The sequence below is a fragment of the Camelina sativa genome, chromosome 5 (genome assembly GCF_000633955.1).
Source record: "Camelina sativa cultivar DH55 chromosome 5, Cs, whole genome shotgun sequence".
In the NCBI taxonomy this organism is placed as follows: domain Eukaryota; kingdom Viridiplantae; phylum Streptophyta; class Magnoliopsida; order Brassicales; family Brassicaceae; genus Camelina; species Camelina sativa.
In genome coordinates, this window is record NC_025689.1 from 9,526,572 (window position 1) to 9,543,649 (window position 17,078).

A 17,078-nucleotide genomic window follows, 5' to 3' on the forward strand; every position below is an offset into this window, starting at 1 on the left:
CTTCACTTCGATGGTCTCTCGACTTCAGGTCGCTTTTTTCTTTTTTTCTTTTTTTTTTGTCGTGCATTCAGGTCGCTTTTTTCTACAAGTCCTATTGGGTAAACCAACAAAGAAGAAGGCAAAACAAGACCTTCCCAACAGTTACATCAGAAAGGCTTATTCTCTCCTCCAAACTTCATCTAAAAACATGCAATTTGTTGATATAAGTAACCTATTCCTACTGATATTTGTCTCTGCTGCTACCTCATTGCTTTTGTTTTCCAGATAAGCTGCTTCTTCCCTTAGTTATTGGCCGGTCGAAAACAACAGAAGATTTCAATCTTACTACATGTAAACGGGTAACAGCAAGACTGGAGTTTATCACCTTAATCAGTCATGATCCCTAATCCATACCAGAAATATCAAATTGTAGAAAGGAGCAACAAGATTAAATCCAAATTGCTCTTTTATAATTCAAATCAATTGTATAAAGTTATCCCTATACACCACCATATATCTCAAATCGAACTAACTCTTATCGAAGTGACAGCAATAGTTTCATGTATTTTGACTATTTCGCCAACATATAATTGACGATCAATCATAGTATCATACATTGGATAAAAGAGAACACACTTCCGTGTAATGGTGTGTCTTTCCCCACAATTGTTTAAGCAAAGCTTCATCATACTACTCCAAGATGGAGCAAGGCCAGTGATGCTTCCACATTGCAATCTCTTCTTTACAATTTAGCTTTCGGATTCCTCCATAGAACCCGTCTTCTTCGTTACCTTCCTCTTTATGATCTCTCATGATCATCGTTCTTCTCCACCTCGAGCCAACTGTGTACTGGTTGAATTCCAACACTGCCATCTCTGTTTTTACCATTCATCAACACTTGGCCATTTAGTACAACATATGAATACATAAACCCTTTTGACACAATATCAATAGAAATTGGCTATATGGATATGATCAGTTGGAGGTTAAGGTGAAACCAAGATGCAAGTGGGCAGAGAGAAATACCAAGACATTATCCTTTTCTCATTGAAATCTACTTTTATGTGGTTATGTAATGTGCCAGCAAAAGGAGAAAATGAAGAGATTTTTTTGGAGTGATAAAGAGACTAAAAATCATTGTAGTGCCCCACCACCATTAGTACTGTAGATTCCAACGATAAGGACATAAGTAGAGGTTTCAACATCAACTGAAGACATACATTATCAAAATGTCAAGGAAAATTAAGACATATCCCATCATCATCATCATTTGTCTTTTTGGGACCAATGTTTAACAAGAAAAAGGCATTGCTTGAATTGGCTCTCTTCAATGTTCACCCTTTTCAACCAAGTTTTGGGAATTTAATAGACTTTATGAGCAGAGACATTGAGTAAAGTATAGAATATGATAGCCAATTTTAAAACAACCAACCAAGACTCCATTTTTGAAACCACAGAAGATGAAGATGATGCTGAGAAGTCAAAAAAACTCACCATTAAAATGGCAATGGCAATGGTTGAGATCTCCATCACAGGATTCCAAGTGGCCAACAACACCATACCACCATCCTACACAACAGCATCACACAAGCTTGTTTCAGAATCATTTTCTGTTCAAACCACAAGCATCACAGGCTGTTATAATATTTACCATATGGAAACTCTTTGTTCCTCCTCCACTGGATCTCGATGTGATCTCCAGGTTTCAACTCTTTTAAAGAATCTGACACATGGAGATGATGAGGCGATGCATCAATGGGAGCTGCTCTCAATCTATCCCATGTTACACCCTTTTCAACCGCAGCTGCTCGTCTACCATGTGGTGGATACCTAAAATCCCATAAATGAAAGCTTTCGATGAGAAATAAGAAAATTTGTTTGTGTCAAAATGTGGACATCAGATATTATTATATACCTGGCTTGGAAAGTATCAGTGTGAGTATCATAGCTGAGCTCAGCATCATAGCAAGACAACATGAACCCTACATGCCCGTTCTGCTCTTACACCAAATAAAGGCTCTCAGTACTTTGATCAAACCCATAAAGCATTAGATGGAACAACTAAGTTTATTAAAATTGGTTACCTCACGGTTGTAAACTTGAGCTGGGAACCAAAAACGACCTGTTTCAAGGGAGAGGTAACAGCTCATGCTGGAATCAAGGGGCAGAGAAGATGCATATCCCCTCCTTTGTTTATCATCTCGGAAGACGGATGAAAGAGATCGAAACAAAGAGATGATTTTGGCAAAACCAAGACTCCCAGTTTGGTGATGAGGAGAAACAAGATGATCTGTGGAAGAGAGATAACATTGCCACTGTCTGTGAGCAGCAGGGCCAAGGATTTTTCCCCATTTGGCCTTCAAGTGTTTCTCCCAGAGATGATCACTCACACATCTCTCTCTCAAGGAGCTACAGACCCTCGCCATGCTGCAGAGTTCTGAAGGTGGAAGAAGGTCGAGAATGCAGTCAAGAGCCAGCTCAGGGAGGTCAAGGACAGACATTTGATCAAGCACCGGAGAGGGTAGATCTTGTTTGGTCTGATGCAGGGTGGTCATAAAGGGATTCTTGATGAAGTAGAAGGAGAGCAAGGTTTTGGTTTCAGATGCCCATGGAGGAAGGGATAGAGACTTGGCAAAGAAAAAGAAAGAAAGACAAGTGATGAGAAAGTAGAGAAGCATTTAGACAGTATTATTATTTTGTTGCCTTTTTGGATTGGTTGTTTCTGAAGAGAGTATAAATGGAAGAAGAGGATAGATTGATAGCCAATTGGAATTGGAGGATCACCTAACCAACTCATGGCACCAAATAAATAATTCTTTTTCTCTCTCTCTCTCTCTTGTTTTGGAACTTGAGATTGAACGAAGCTACCAAGTTGTTGAAATCAAGAGAGAGAGAATTGGACCCACAAATACCAGATCACAGGAAAGAAAATGCCTTAGAATCAAAGCCTAAATTGAAGGGGGTTACATATTAAATAATACTAAAAAAGATGAATTATATAGAGAAAAAGGTCTACTTGGTGGTGGTGGTGGTGGCATTGGGATTCCAAGGACAGTGGGAGGAGATAGAATTGGATCTGGGCAGACAGAACAAAAGGTTCATTGAACCTATAATATTAAAAAGTAGTATAAGAAAACAACTATTCTCATTTATAAAAACATAAACAACCAATGAGGAAGAGGAAAGAGGAGGAGGAGGAGGAGATCTCTAGTAGTTGTACAATAAACAATATTGTAAAGAAGCAATGATCACAAAAGCAATTGTGGACAACATTATCAACAACCCCTTCATGAATTCACTAGAGTGAAATCATATAAACCGAATTAGGCATGTAAAAAAAACGCAACATATACAACAAAGTAAACCAGATGCTCAACTCACAACACAAGTCAGACCTCAAAAACTTAAAATTTTTGTATAAACAAGGATCTGTAGCCTACAAAGCACAAACTTAAAATCTCTAAGACATCATAAACTAACCATTGATTACTCATCAAACCAAATAATTAGAGAAACAACAACACTGTCAAAATCTGTGAAGAATCTCAGGACACACAAATACTTGTATCTGCAGAGCGATTCAAACTCAATACCATCTCTACCAACTCAAAGCACCAGAACTAAAACCAACAACTACTACTAATACTCGTTCCTCCTACTCGCAATAGTTAACAGTACCAAATATTGAAAAAAGTAGTAACTTTGCTAATTTTTTTTCTCAAAGGGAAAAAGCTGTAAACTTTGCAGCCGATGAAGCAAGATTCAATCAAGGGCGATTGTGATTTAACCTTTGGGGATTGTCAGAAGAGACTGCGAAGAGGCGGAAACGTCTACGGCCTCCGTGAGGTGTCAGTTCGGCCTTTAGCGCCGTCGTGTGCTTCGCCATACGAGATTCGAAGTTTTGAGCTTGGATTTGCTGCAAATTTTAGCTCTTTGCAGTGGGAAAAAAAGAAATCGGAGTACCAAAATGGATTCCGAGACTCTGATTTGACTATACTTCTTGCACTCGAATTTTGTGGTGGTTCAATTTGTGTTATTAGCAACACATTAATTTTAATTTAGCAATTAAAAAAAAAAAAAAAAGGGTAAGTCCATAAAATGAGAGTTACGAAATTGTCAGTTATTTTTTTAGTTTAGTGAGTGGAGGAGTCACTGTTTAGTGAGCCATGGTCCCATGGAATGTCACAAAACCTTTTGATTTAACTTCATGGCCTCTCTAGGCTTTCTAATTCAGGACCAGGTCTCTCTGTTCTAATTGTCCTAGGCTAGTAGTAGTCTCCAAACCAACTCACAAGGAGTCGAAAACCACATCTTCCGACTTCCGGAGGGGTTTTATTCTATATATACTTTTAAAACTTCATGTTCATCATGTACACTAAACAAACAAACATGAAGCTTCGGATCTAAATAACATTTATATTTTTTGTTCCTGCAAGTGAAAATCATGATAATATATAATCATGAAAAAAATATCAGTCATCAAATTGCAAATTTAAAAGGGAAATAGAAATAAAGAAGAAAAGAAAGAAATCGCCTTGAAACGTATTTCCAAAAGAGACAAACAAACAAAGTCGAAAGAGAGAGTATTAAGAGAGAGAGAGAGAGAGAGAGAGTCATCATCTCAAGAAAGTAAACTGAACAACAACATACGATTGGTTCCTCATAGTTTTTTATTTTTTTTTTAATTTTAAAAAGAGTTATTATGACTTGGCGTTACGCGTAGCGTAGTAAACCTGTAACGTTCTCTGTGGAGGGTAGGGGTGTGGTCTCATTTGTGTTTTCATTACTTCATTGACAACAGTCTCTTCGGTGCTTCATTGTTGTTGTTTTCCATATTCTCAACCAGCTGCTTCCAATAGTTTCCAGTGACTTCATCCTCCTGCCCAAAAAAAATAAAAACACACACGGAATCTTTATAAGTACTATTCTCATACATACATGAACCAAAACCATGTATACAAAAACCCAAAAACTCAAAAGATTTTCAATCTTACAGCAATCATACGAGTGAAGGTGCCGTCAAACAGCAAGTTAGGAGGGTATCGCCTTAATCCTTCACGAACCCTAATCCAATATACCAGAAACAAAACAAAAAAAAAAATCAAATTTTTAGTTTTCTTTACAAAACCTAATTACCATTTTGATTTAAGTTTTTTTTTTTTTAAAGATGGAAAAGATCAGAAGGTGTAGCTGTGAAACCTGGATTTCTTAGAGAGCTTGGAGTAGCAACCAACAATAAGCCTGAACAAGGCTGGAGCAGGTCTAGCCATGAAAGAAAGTTGGTGGAGCAGCTTCTTAAGGAGTTCATCAATGACAAAAAACCGATCAGCCAAGACGCAGCAGTACTGAAGCCCCTCATCAGTGGACATTATCTTGTGAAGTATGAATACAGCAACCTGAAGAGAATAGTATATATTAGTTCCAATTTATATGCAAAACGATCGAGTAGAAGCTGTCTAAAAGGAAACTCACAGTTTTTGAATCTGTAGAGCCAAACTCAATGGGTTTCACACAGTGACTAACAGCACTTGTGTCCATAAGGAAACGAGTAGCAGCTCCATCTTCAGACTGTAGAGATGTGAGATTTTTAGAAGCAATTTTTTCACAATAACTGAGATGTTGTAAGAGGAATATGTATGTACCGCCTTGAGCATATGAGCAATGACACCCAATGCTCCAAGCCTCATGCGTTCATAAGGCCTATCGGCGACACCAATGTCCATCAAAGGATAGAAGTAGTTTGGCATCTTAGCTGCAAACAAACCAACATATAAGCAAAGGAAATTTCAAAGACAATGTAACATTGATATAATATTGATCATATAGCAAATGTGAAGAGAAATTGCACTAAAGGAGATCAAAGGCTTACCCTTAAGAAAGTGGCCTTTTGTGTCTTGGTGATAAGCCATGGTCTGTAACAGGAACAACGATGATAACATCATAGAGACACTTAAATTAAGGAGTTATCAAAGAAAATGGTTTTTTGTTTTGTGTTTTTTTAAGTATAAGAAACAAGAAAAAAGTGTGAGGATCCAAAACAACACCTGGAACAAAAGCAAAACATCGTACACTCGAAGTGGATTCAGATTTGGGGAAAATGGAAGTGAGATGTGTCCTACGATGTGTCTGTAGACTTCAATAATTTTCTGTATAGACGGGATGAAATTTAAAGTGAGTGTAACAAATAGAGACAAGTTTTACAACAAAAAAAAGATGGCAAGATTTTGAAAAGTTCTGTTTTAAAAAGTCATATCATATCAGCATTTAGTCATCGGTGAAACCAAAGTAGTGTCGGTACTTTACCTGCAACATGATGTATGCAGTACCATGGGATTCCCACAACAGACGCGGTAAGAAATCAAAATTGTTCCTATGCTGCCATTGGAGAAAAAGATAGGGATAATATGAGTTGTTAACATTCCAAAATGTTTAAAATGGTCCTCGACTACCAATTGTATATAAAAGTTTGTAACATTATACAATTCAAATTTTGAGTGAATTTATCCTCAACCTATGAACAAACAAAGGTATAGTCGTCACATGTTGCATATCTAATGAAATACTAATAAAGATAAAATCTCGAAAACAAATAAGATTAAAATTTCGAAAACCAAATTTAAATTTTTTTGGTTTTCGAAATTTATGAAATTTTAGTTTTCCATATATGCGAGGCGTACCAAGATATATTTCTATACTTGCATTGGGCTACAACTATGACTAGCTATCAATTCAAGCTTCCGCATGTATAGAAAATAATCTGCAAAGCATTGATTTGTAGAGAAATTTAAAATGCATAGTTGGCAATGCCACAAAGTAAATCAAAATTACTAGACAATGTAAATCTTGACCGCACACATTATTATCTATTGCGATAAGCTGTAATTCTTGACCACACACACCGTTATCTATCGGACACGCTGTAATTTGTAATTCTAGACCACACCACATTCTTATCTATCGAGATACGAGATAGAAATCAAAGAATAATAAACACAAGAACAAGATCTAAGCCTAAAAATTTATAACCTAAAGGAGATAACATCATGAAATGATGATATGAAAGACTGTCAGATCTTTTGAACCTGGAAAAATGGCGAAAGACGACAAGCGATATAATGCTGACAATCGTCAAACCGATACAAACAAAGAGGAATAACTATTGAATATTTCATATGATCAGAAAAATTCCAAGATCTTGTAAACCTCAAAATTGCGAAAACCGACACCGTTATCTATCGGACACGTTGTAATTCTAGACCACACACATTCTTATCTATCAGAATACGAGATGGAAATCAAAGAATAATGAACACAAGAACAAGATCTAAGCTTAAAATTTTATAACCTAAAGGAGATAACATCATGAAATGATGATATGAAAGACTGTCAGATCTTTTGAACCTGGAAAATGGCGAAAGACGACAAGCGATATAATGCTGACAATCGTCAAACCGATACAAACAAAGAGGAATAACAATTGAATATTTCATATGATCAGAAAAAATCCCAAGATCTTGTAAACCTCAAAATTGTGAAAACCGACAGAACGAGATAATGGCGATAATCGACAAACAAATATAAACAAAAAGAGAGAATGACAAATGATTATTCCTCATAGGCTCCAAGATTATGATTATCCATAAAAGAAGTGCAAAATTGACTCACAAAACAAGAACATCCATCTCAATCAACCAGATCTATGATAGATACAAACAAAATCTAACATTTGACGGAAAAAATGAGAATATTAAAGATTATGTCATACTTTTCCAATCATTTATTTTTGACGATCTACTAGGAACAAAAAAATAAGAAAAGCTGTAGGAATAAAATCGTTAACCTAGCAACAAGAAACAAACAAACGGAGATTTTAAGATGATCCCTAATCTGAAAGAAACACTTCTTTGTTGGATACTAATCAGTTCATCGGACTCAAATAACCTAAAGCATGCTGAATCAAACAAAGATAGATGATAGATCAAACTAAAAATCATGTAAATATATGTATATATATATTGGAGAATCGAAGAAGAAGAAGAGTGTTTTTGCACTTACGTAGGCGAGATTGTGCAAGGCAAAATCAGACTCGAATGAGTTCGGTTTGTGAAGATCATAGACCCACTGGAAAATCATCTGTACAGTCGGATTAGGAACGATGGTGAGACCCAGTAAAGGAGGAGGAGCTGAGGACGAAGAAGCATAGGAGGAAGAAGCGTATGGGTTGGGAGAAGTCAACTTGAGTTTACTGTAGTCCTCATACAAATGGTCTGGTAGATTCACCATTTTTCACGGCGAGGATTGGCCGGAGAAATCTCCGTAGATTCTTCTTTATTTTTGGTTTTTTCTTTCTCTCTGAGAATGTATTCAGCTTCTTTAGAGAGAGATGAGTGTGTTATGGCAGCTTGTAAGTGGAGGAGAAAGGAGTTATAGACTAAGGTAATGCACGCATGGCTTTAAAATAATAAAAAGACTAAAGTACCCTTTTAGACTTATTTTTGTTAAAGTTAAATTATATAAAAGCTAGTATTAATTGTTAGTGAGAAAAAATAATAATACTTCCAAAGAAAGTCTACATAGAAAGAAACCTTTTTATTTAATTTGTTTTGTTTGATTTGGATTAAATATTATTATTATTTTTTTGTAAGAAAATCTGAAAATCTGTATTTGACCAGAGAAAAGAGCTTAGTCCTGTGTTTAAGTTTATCTTATCCACGTGACAAGTGTAAGATGGCTAATCGTGAAGTATATTACAGTGAGCTTAATTTTATCTCTTTTATAATTATGGTCTTGGTTTAGACTTTGGACACTTTTCGACCCAGTAACATTGTTGTTTTCTATGTAATTATGTTTTATTTATTTTATGAGTGAACATTATTCACTATTATTAGTATATTCATGTGTTTGGTCGGAAAATGTATATTGTTATATTATAAGTCAAAATTTTAATATATATATATATATATATATATTAAACCAAATCTGAAAAATATATTCATAAAGTAAAGTAATAAGTTGTTAAAAAAAAAAAAACTAAAGTACTAACTAGTCAAATACATAAATTTGTTGAGAAAAATGGTCTACTATTTACAGAATGATTGATATACTTTTTATTGTCCATAAGATACCACTGAACGATTTTTAGTAAGAAATTTGAACATTTTGATTATTTTGTTTTGTTTTTTTTGACCTAGCATTAATTAGCATATAATACGAAAGTTAGGACCAACAAATATATGTTTTGGTTTTTAACATCATCTATCCAGTCGATAATTTGTTTACAACAAAACAATGACATGTATAGAGTGTCAAAAAAACTTCAAAATACACACGAAAAAGTTTTGCTGTTCTGGAGACTGTACACACAAAATGTAAGGAACATGGAACCATAGTAACAATATGCTTAAAGAATATATGCAGTTGCAGATCCGCCAAATATAGATATCTAAATAGTGTTTTTTTATAACATCAATACAACTAGATAGTGTTTTCTAAGGATCTGCTATTTACAAATATTTGCTAGAGAAAAATTATAGAACGGATGGAATGGCTAAAGTGCATGCCTAGCACTGGAAGTCTGGAATTGCTGGCAGGCATATAAGAAAGATGTACGTATGACTTATAGTTTCCTCCTTTTCCTCAGATTTTGCAACCCCATATGTTTCAATTACAGAAAGTGATTGCCTTTTCGACAATGATATTTGTCAGAGTAACTTTTTTTCTTGTAACTCAACGTTAGTTTGGGGGACGTTATATATATAATGAAGAAGAAAACTAATTGCATAAATAGCATATCAATTGAGACAATGTCATGATAAACTTAACGTTGTGTGCATAACAAACCCATATCAGTATACTAGTTTTCCCAAAGAGAAAACAACAAACAAAACTGCTAAAAAGGCAGCTTTAGAAAGAGTAGACAATGGGATACCATATTTTCCCTTCTCAAACATGCCCTTTAGAAATGGAAGGAACAAAATTACCACCAAAACACATCCACAAGCCTCTGCCAAACCAGAACTACCTCCTCTGTTGTGGCTACAACTCAATCGTTGTAGGAGACCCACCGAACAACCGACTAGAGCAGTTAGATTCACTAACACAATAAATGTGCCCGGTAGAAAATAGAGCGAACCATCAAATTCGAATTTACCCGAATCTTGGTTTGGACAATCATCTTCTTGTTGAGAATTTGGGGATTCAGATTCTGATGACCTTGACTCGGGCATAGTCTTTGTAGTGACAACGAAGCCGGTTTTCGAAATTCCAAGAAACTTGAGTATGATATCAGGGATGCTAAATAACCAACTACAAGTGGTTTTTATTCTCCCACATGATTGGGAGACAAACCACGATTTTATGGAAAAACCAAGGCTCATAAATTCCCATAGAGTGTAAAGGCAATGTATCCCCACAAGTGTGACGATTATACCTAAATAAACTCCCTAGAGCAAGAAAAAAAAAACGTTAAACTTCTCACCCTAGATTAGTACGTTATATGATATGAGTAGGATAAATATACAGATAAAGAAGCTATTATTTAAATTATGAGATAGATCGAGTCAAATGATCTAATGGTGTACGCTAGTTTTGTTATCCCTTTTTTCATTACCCAAATTCAAGTTTTGCTAATGAGAGAGAAAGAGAGTCACCTTGGGAAATAAGGCAGAGTTGTGGAGTAGAGAATAAGCAGGCAATAGACAATAGAAGAGCTCAGGGATTGACCTTAGACCCCAAGTGAAAGCGTAAAGATAAGCCAAGCTTTGTCGGAATCTTCGTTTTCCAAAAAACATTCCGATCAATGGACTCTGTTTGCTGAATAGAATTTCGAGCATTCCTGCCGCCCATCGCCGCTGCTGGAGCATTGCCTCTGGTCCTCCCGATGGCATAGCCCCAAGAAAAGCAGGTGGATCCGGAGAAATAAATGAGCTAGTCCACCCTCTCGAATGGATTCCTAAACTTGTATGCACATCTTCCGTTGTTGAACCGTATAACCAACCGATCTGCACAATTCATATAGAGCAAACATTTTACATTATTAATGGGTTGGAGTGAAATACTATAGTGTATAAAAAGAGCTTAGAATTTACGGGTTTGCCCCAGCTGGTTTGGTTCTCGTAGTGACAATGCCCAACTTCTTGAGCCGCTTCAATAGAGTCGGTAAGGGATGAGTGTTGGGGATTTGTTTTTCTTTGTAATGCATTGACCACCGATGTCACCATCTCTTTAGAATTCCCAAATTCTCTCGCTAAACTTTTTTCAGCCAAATAGTTCCCTTAATAAAATAACGACACACAACACATTATTGGTTAAACAACTTAATGTGTAGAGTAGAACGATGGACTGGTAAAAATATTATATTGTTCAAAACATTACAATTTTTCACGCTAAGAGATTGGTTATAATTTTGTTCTATTAAATAATGTTCTGAAGGATTATATGAAAACGTGATATGCAAACAAATTCTTAGAACATCATTATTTATATGGATGTCTTAAATATATTTTCATATTTAATTTAAATACACTTTTATTTTTAGAGATCTAAAGTTAGGCATGTCAATTAGGGCCAAAGCCCGCGGGCTGGCCCGACCCAGCCCTGAAAAATAGCGGGTTCGAGCTTAAATATATATGTCCAGAATAAATCGGGCCTTTCGGGCTCAGCCCGTTTGGACTATAGGGTTTTTCGGGCTTAGCCCGACCGGGCTCGGGCCAGCCCGAAAAGCCCTTTAACAAATATATTTGTACTTTTTTGTTAACATTTTTGTTTGATTGCAATATTTGATTAATAATTTATTGTAATTAAAGTTTTAAACTCTAATCCTAGTTTTTATATTTACTTAATAACCATACTTAATACTTCTAAAAAGATTTATCCATGATATTTTATATGAATTATATATTAGTTTATTTGGTTAAAGTATCGAAATTTTGTTTAGTCTTAAACTTTTTATTTTAAATTAAATTGGTTGTAATGAATATAGATGAGTTATTAATTTTTTGATTGATTTTTTTATAGTGCACCTTCAAACACTGTTGTTTAAGGCTTATAAGTTTGAATTTTTTATCGGTAAGATAAGCCCGAAAAAGCCCGAAAATCCCTGTTAGGACCGGACTTGGGCTTTGAAATATAGACTCAGAAATATTTCGGACCAGGCCGGACCGGGCTCAAACATATGCGGGCTTTACGGGTTTCAGGCCGGGCCGGGCCGGGCCAGCCCGATTGACACCCCTATCTAAAGTGTCTCTGTAGACACAAATCTCTATGGATAAACATAAAATCCATACAAATTTTATTTTATTTTATTTTATTTAAAGACATCCCTAGTGGATGAGGATGATTTTATGATTTTGCACGGTACTACTTTTTATTTATTTATGAAATATAAGTATCATTAATCTAAACGTACGAAAAGTTTAGGTTATACAATCTAGCATAGTCTAGACCATATATTGTAACATTGCCCGGTAGTACTTACTTGTAGCAACCGAAGAAAGACTTCCATCATCTTCTAAATCGTCTAGAGAAATGCCGTACATAACTCTTCTAGAGAGGAAGCATCCTGAGCCGGCACATAGTGATCCTTGGATTCCGGCAATTCCTCGTCCCAAATACTGATTAAATTTCAACAAATAAAAAAAAACAAAGACGATTAATTAAGTATGCATTGATGTAATAACGAAAGAAATCTGAGCTAAGAATTTTTTTTGTATATCAACAAAATGAATAGTATGAGAACTCTTACTGATTGTAAAACGGCGATATCATCAGCGTTGGAATCATAGAAATCTTGAGGGTATTGAACAAAAGCACAATTGTTTGAATTCAATATCGAATTTTGTAGAAATATACACATTGCTTGTCGCACCACATCTGCTTCATTCACATACATGTCGCAGTCTACGTTCAACATGTATGGTGCATTTGTCATCAACCCTGACACTCGTACCTGTTCAAATATTCATCTTACGCTCCATCATCACATCATTTATAGCTATACATAATGCATGGTTACACCCGATATCGCTAGCTCGTCAGCTATCCGTTCCAGAAAGGGAGAGTTTGACTAAGCCAATGCGAAGAGGACTTCGCATGCTCTACTCCCCTATACTAAAAAAGATTATAGACCTAGGCTCATAACTTTTTGGTTAACTTTTCATTTCAAAAAATTATGTGGATTGTCAGTATAGCTGTCAAACGGGCGGGCCGCCCATGGACATGCCCATGTCCATATACATATGGGCGGACCATGGGCGGACCAAAAAATAAATGGTCTATTTGGGCATTAGACCATTTTTGTCCATGGACCATATGGTCTTAACCAGATGGACAATGGGCTTGTCCACCTACCAAAATTAACATGTTTTTATTATAAAAATATTTTTATGAGAAAATCCATTTACAACTAAACAATTTTCAATTATTATATTTTACATTTATAAATTTTTATTTTCACAAAACAGATAAATTATTGTATTGGCGAAAAAATGATTTTACGCTTTTGACGGAAAAACACAATTTTATGGTTTTGGCGGGAAAACGTAATTTTACGGTTTTGGCGGAAAAACGTAATTTTACGGATTTGGCGGAAAAACGTAATTTAACTGATTTGGCGGGAAAACACAATTTTACGGTTTTGGCGGGAAAACGTAAGTTTACGGATTTAGCAGAAAAACGTAATTTTACGGATTTAGCAGAAAAACACAATTTTACGGTTTTGACGGGAAAACGTAAGTTTACGGTTTTGACGGGAAAACATAATTTTATGATTTTGGCGGGAAAACGCAGTTTTACGGTTTAGGCAAAAAATGTGGATTCTCTAATTTTGGTTTTGAGGAGAAGATGTAATTACGTAATTTTTCCACCAAACTCATAATTTTATAACAGAAATAACAAAAAGAAATCAGATTTTATAAAAAAACAACAAATAAAATTTAGATTTAATAAAAGAAAATAACAAAAATAAAACTCAGAATTTATAAGTGAATAACAACAAAATAAATTCAGATTTTATAAAAGAAAATAACAAAAATAAAACTCAGATTTTATAAGTGAATATTGAATAACAAAAAAATATATAATTTAGATTTTATAGAAGAAACTAACAAAAATAAAATTTAGATTTTATAAGTGAATAACAATAGAAAGAAAAATGGGTTGTCCATAGTCACGACCATTTAGAAATGGTACTAATGGGCATGGACACTTTTTGGACCATTGTCCATTTGGGACTGTCCAACTTTGACCCATGCAGAATAATGTCCAAATGGACTCGCCCAAATGGTCCATGACGGACCATTTGACAGCTCTAATTGTCAGTTTGTCACATGTAAGTATGCAACAAAATGTAAAGAGTGATTCCACTCATATATCACATGGAACATATAGTACATATAGTACATATTGTACTATTATATGGTTGGATCCGGGAAGTATATGTCACTTTCTCATATAAGAGAGAGAGAGAGATGTTGAAAATATTCACTAACCAGAAAGTTCATGGCTCCAGCTTTGTAATTATGAAAGTAATTTGGTCTTTTCTCTCTTGAAATGTACACAAAATGAGGGACCTCTTTCTCGTCTCCCACACCTCCCTTGTTCTCCCGTACCACCTTCACATAAACACATAAAACAAGATTATATGTAATAGTTAAAATTAACCCTTTTGTTATGCAAATGGCTGAAATTAAAGTTAACCATTATTTGCTATAGTTAGAGACGTCATTTTAACTTTGATAATTGTAGAAATAATACCTTAACTATAGTTGAATGATCATTTGGTTTTGTGTTTGAGAAAGCTTCAAAGTCATCATCTGCATCCAACCAATGAGAATCTCCGGTGGCATCTTCCACTTTCCGGCATAACTTCTCGTATTCCCTCTTTATATTATTACAATAACAAAAAATATTAGACTAATGAGAGACTTAAGTGGGCCTCTCGCCAATGAAAGTAAAAAATCACTAANTGGTCTTTTCTCTCTTGAAATGTATACAAAATGTGGGACCTCTTTCTCGTCTCCCATACCTCCCTTGTTCTCCCATACCACCTTCACATAAACACATAAAAAAAGATAAAATTAACCTTTTTGTTATCCAAATGACTGAAATGAAAATTAACTTTTTTACTATATAGTTAGAGATAACATTTAACTCTGATAAATTGTAGAAATAATACCTTAACTATAGTTGAATGATCATTTGGTTTTGTGTTTGAGAAAGCTTCAAAGTCATCATCTGCATCCAACCAATGAGAATCTCCGGTGGCATCTTCCACTTTCCGGCATAACTTCTCGTATTCCCTCTTTATATTATTACAATAAAAAAAAATATTAGACTAATGAGAGACTTAAGTGGGCCTCTCGCCAATGAAAGTAAAAAATCACTAAAAAGTTAAGAACTAAAGTGAACAGAAAATAATATTATTATATAATATTATTATATTTGTGAGAGACTGAATGAGTAAAAGATCTTTTTTAGTGTTCAATAATTCATATATGATTATGTGCACTGGTAAATTATTGTTTTAAAATTCAATAATTTATATTTTGATTGAAAAAAAATAGTGTGAAGTTAATGCAATAATTCAATATGTAAACACAGATGCCAGATCAAACTAATTATTAATATGCGTCGTATGACAAACCCTTTTTTACCTTCATCATATCCCAGTCTTTACTGAATTCGGAACTTTCTGTTGCGGCCGGACGGTTCAAGAAATATCTAAAAGGAGCTCTAACTCTAACATTGTATTTCTTTCAGAACGGAACCCAAATCTTGGCGAACTTTGAAGCTTCCTTGAGAGAGAAGTAAGTGAGAGGTGAGCATCCATCGTCCGAAACATAACACGCTAGTTTGTTTGCCGGATATTCCACGGCTAACAGAGAAAGCACGGTGTTCACAACGAGAATCGGCGGCTCCTTTACCGGATCCGCCGTGGTCAAGAACATATCTACGGATGGTAGGTCATGAACCCTGATATTAAAAATTGCTACGCAGTTAGAAAAAAAAAAAAACTCTTATTTGCTATCTACTACTCAACTAAGAGTAGAAAGATATTTGTAATGAATGATACAGTTAATACAAATTTAATAAGAATATTGGTTTAATTAGTGTATATAATCGTGTGTAAAAAATGTATATAAAATGGTACCTTTCATCAAGTCTATCAGGATACGGTTTATATTCAGCAGGACTCCATTTTATGCAGGTAATAAGCAGCCATACGAAAGTGAAAAAAGATTCACAGAGGAAAGCCACAACCCATACGTTGTCTCTTTGTTTCATAAGTAAGACTCGATGCAAGAGAAGAGAACAGAGAAGGCCTAGAATCGTGAGATCTACAGCTCTTAGAAAATAGTTTTTGTATGAGATCTTTTCGCAAAGAGGAGGGAGGGAAGAACTTGACTCCGCCATTAGTGGAGATCTCTTGTGGCCTTTCTTGCGGGGGTGTTTTTGATATGTTTCTAATGGGTTAGATTAAATAATGCCTCGCGTCTACGAGTGCTTGTGTATATAATGTGTACTGTATTCTGACAAAAAAAAAAAAAAAGCTAATATGAGTACACACAAGCACTCATATTATTCTGACAAAAAAAAAGATACACATATATACTTATAATAAAACGAGTGGTGAGAGCTGAGAAAGAGATAAAATTGCGTAGATCTCAAGATTTTGTTTTGCTAAAACTAGTATATTATCTAGAAAACGGACAAAGATAAATTAGTCGTAAACAAATTATATTGCACTAGTTTTTCAATACGATAAATGAACTTAAAAGGCAAAACATATACTATTATATTGATTATAAAATTTATGGTAAATATATATAGATTTATCACGGATGCAGATCTGCCAAATATAGATATCTAGATAATGGTATTTTTATAACATCAATATAGCTAGGTAGTGTTTTCTAAGGATCTTGTATTTACAAAATATGTTTCGAGAGAAAGATTTCTAGAACGGATGGATGGCTAAAGTGCCTAGCACTGGAATTGCTGTTGGGCACATAAGATTAATTATAAAGGATGTATGACTTGTAGTCTCCTTGTTTTCCACACATTTTGCAACCCCATATGTTTAAACTTTTAGAATTATGATT

At 34.9% G+C, this 17,078-nt stretch overlaps 3 protein-coding genes across 4 annotated transcripts; all 3 read right to left on the reverse strand.

Annotated features, from left to right (window-relative positions):
- LOC104786325 (F-box protein At2g32560) lies at positions 428-4,042 on the reverse strand. 2 transcript variants are annotated; one of them, XM_010511697.2, is made up of 6 exons: positions 3,768-4,042; positions 2,064-3,055; positions 1,895-1,974; positions 1,631-1,809; positions 1,474-1,548; positions 428-854 (listed from the first exon to the last, which is right to left on the reverse strand). In XM_010511697.2, the coding sequence occupies exons 2-6, from the start codon at positions 2,655-2,657 to the stop codon at positions 670-672; spliced, it is 1,113 nt and encodes a 370-aa protein (XP_010509999.1). In that variant the 5' UTR covers positions 2,658-3,055; positions 3,768-4,042; the 3' UTR covers positions 428-669. The 2 variants fall into 2 exon arrangements, with proteins under 2 accessions (XP_010509999.1, XP_010509998.1); XM_010511696.2 differs by having other exon boundaries at positions 2,064-3,086.
- Positions 4,490-8,389, reverse strand: LOC104786326 (cell differentiation protein RCD1 homolog). Its single transcript, XM_010511698.2, has 9 exons — positions 8,035-8,389; positions 6,283-6,354; positions 6,024-6,125; positions 5,849-5,891; positions 5,622-5,731; positions 5,452-5,547; positions 5,179-5,375; positions 4,974-5,043; positions 4,490-4,858 (listed from the first exon to the last, which is right to left on the reverse strand). The coding sequence occupies exons 1-9, from the start codon at positions 8,260-8,262 to the stop codon at positions 4,763-4,765; spliced, it is 1,014 nt and encodes a 337-aa protein (XP_010510000.1). The 5' UTR covers positions 8,263-8,389; the 3' UTR covers positions 4,490-4,762.
- Positions 9,739-16,473, reverse strand: LOC104786327 (cellulose synthase-like protein B3). The gene is made up of 9 exons (XM_019245805.1): positions 16,127-16,473; positions 15,630-15,948; positions 15,152-15,277; positions 14,466-14,588; positions 12,722-12,925; positions 12,455-12,590; positions 11,067-11,251; positions 10,629-10,979; positions 9,739-10,421 (listed from the first exon to the last, which is right to left on the reverse strand). Exons 2-9 carry the CDS (start codon positions 15,636-15,638, stop codon positions 9,825-9,827), a joined length of 1,731 nt encoding a protein of 576 aa, XP_019101350.1. The 5' UTR covers positions 15,639-15,948; positions 16,127-16,473; the 3' UTR covers positions 9,739-9,824.

Coding starts and splice junctions, on each gene's coding strand:
- LOC104786326 (XM_010511698.2), bottom strand. CDS start 8,262: ATGGTGAATCTACCAGACCATTTGTATGAGGACTACAGTAAACTCAAG. Junction 5,548..5,621: donor TTGCTCATATGCTCAAGGCG/GTACATACATAT, acceptor ACATCTCTACAG/TCTGAAGATGGAGCTGCTAC. Junction 5,044..5,178: donor AAGCTCTCTAAGAAATCCAG/GTTTCACAGCTA, acceptor ATATTGGATTAG/GGTTCGTGAAGGATTAAGGC.
- LOC104786327 (XM_019245805.1), bottom strand. Junction 14,589..15,151: donor ATCATTCAACTATAGTTAAG/GTATTATTTCTA, acceptor GTTTATGTGAAG/GTGGTACGGGAGAACAAGGG. Junction 10,980..11,066: donor AAACCAGCTGGGGCAAACCC/GTAAATTCTAAG, acceptor TGAATTGTGCAG/ATCGGTTGGTTATACGGTTC.
- LOC104786325 (XM_010511697.2), bottom strand. CDS start 2,657: ATGCTTCTCTACTTTCTCATCACTTGTCTTTCTTTCTTTTTCTTTGCC. Junction 1,975..2,063: donor CTCAAGTTTACAACCGTGAG/GTAACCAATTTT, acceptor GTGTAAGAGCAG/AACGGGCATGTAGGGTTCAT. Junction 1,810..1,894: donor ACTGATACTTTCCAAGCCAG/GTATATAATAAT, acceptor ATGGGATTTTAG/GTATCCACCACATGGTAGAC.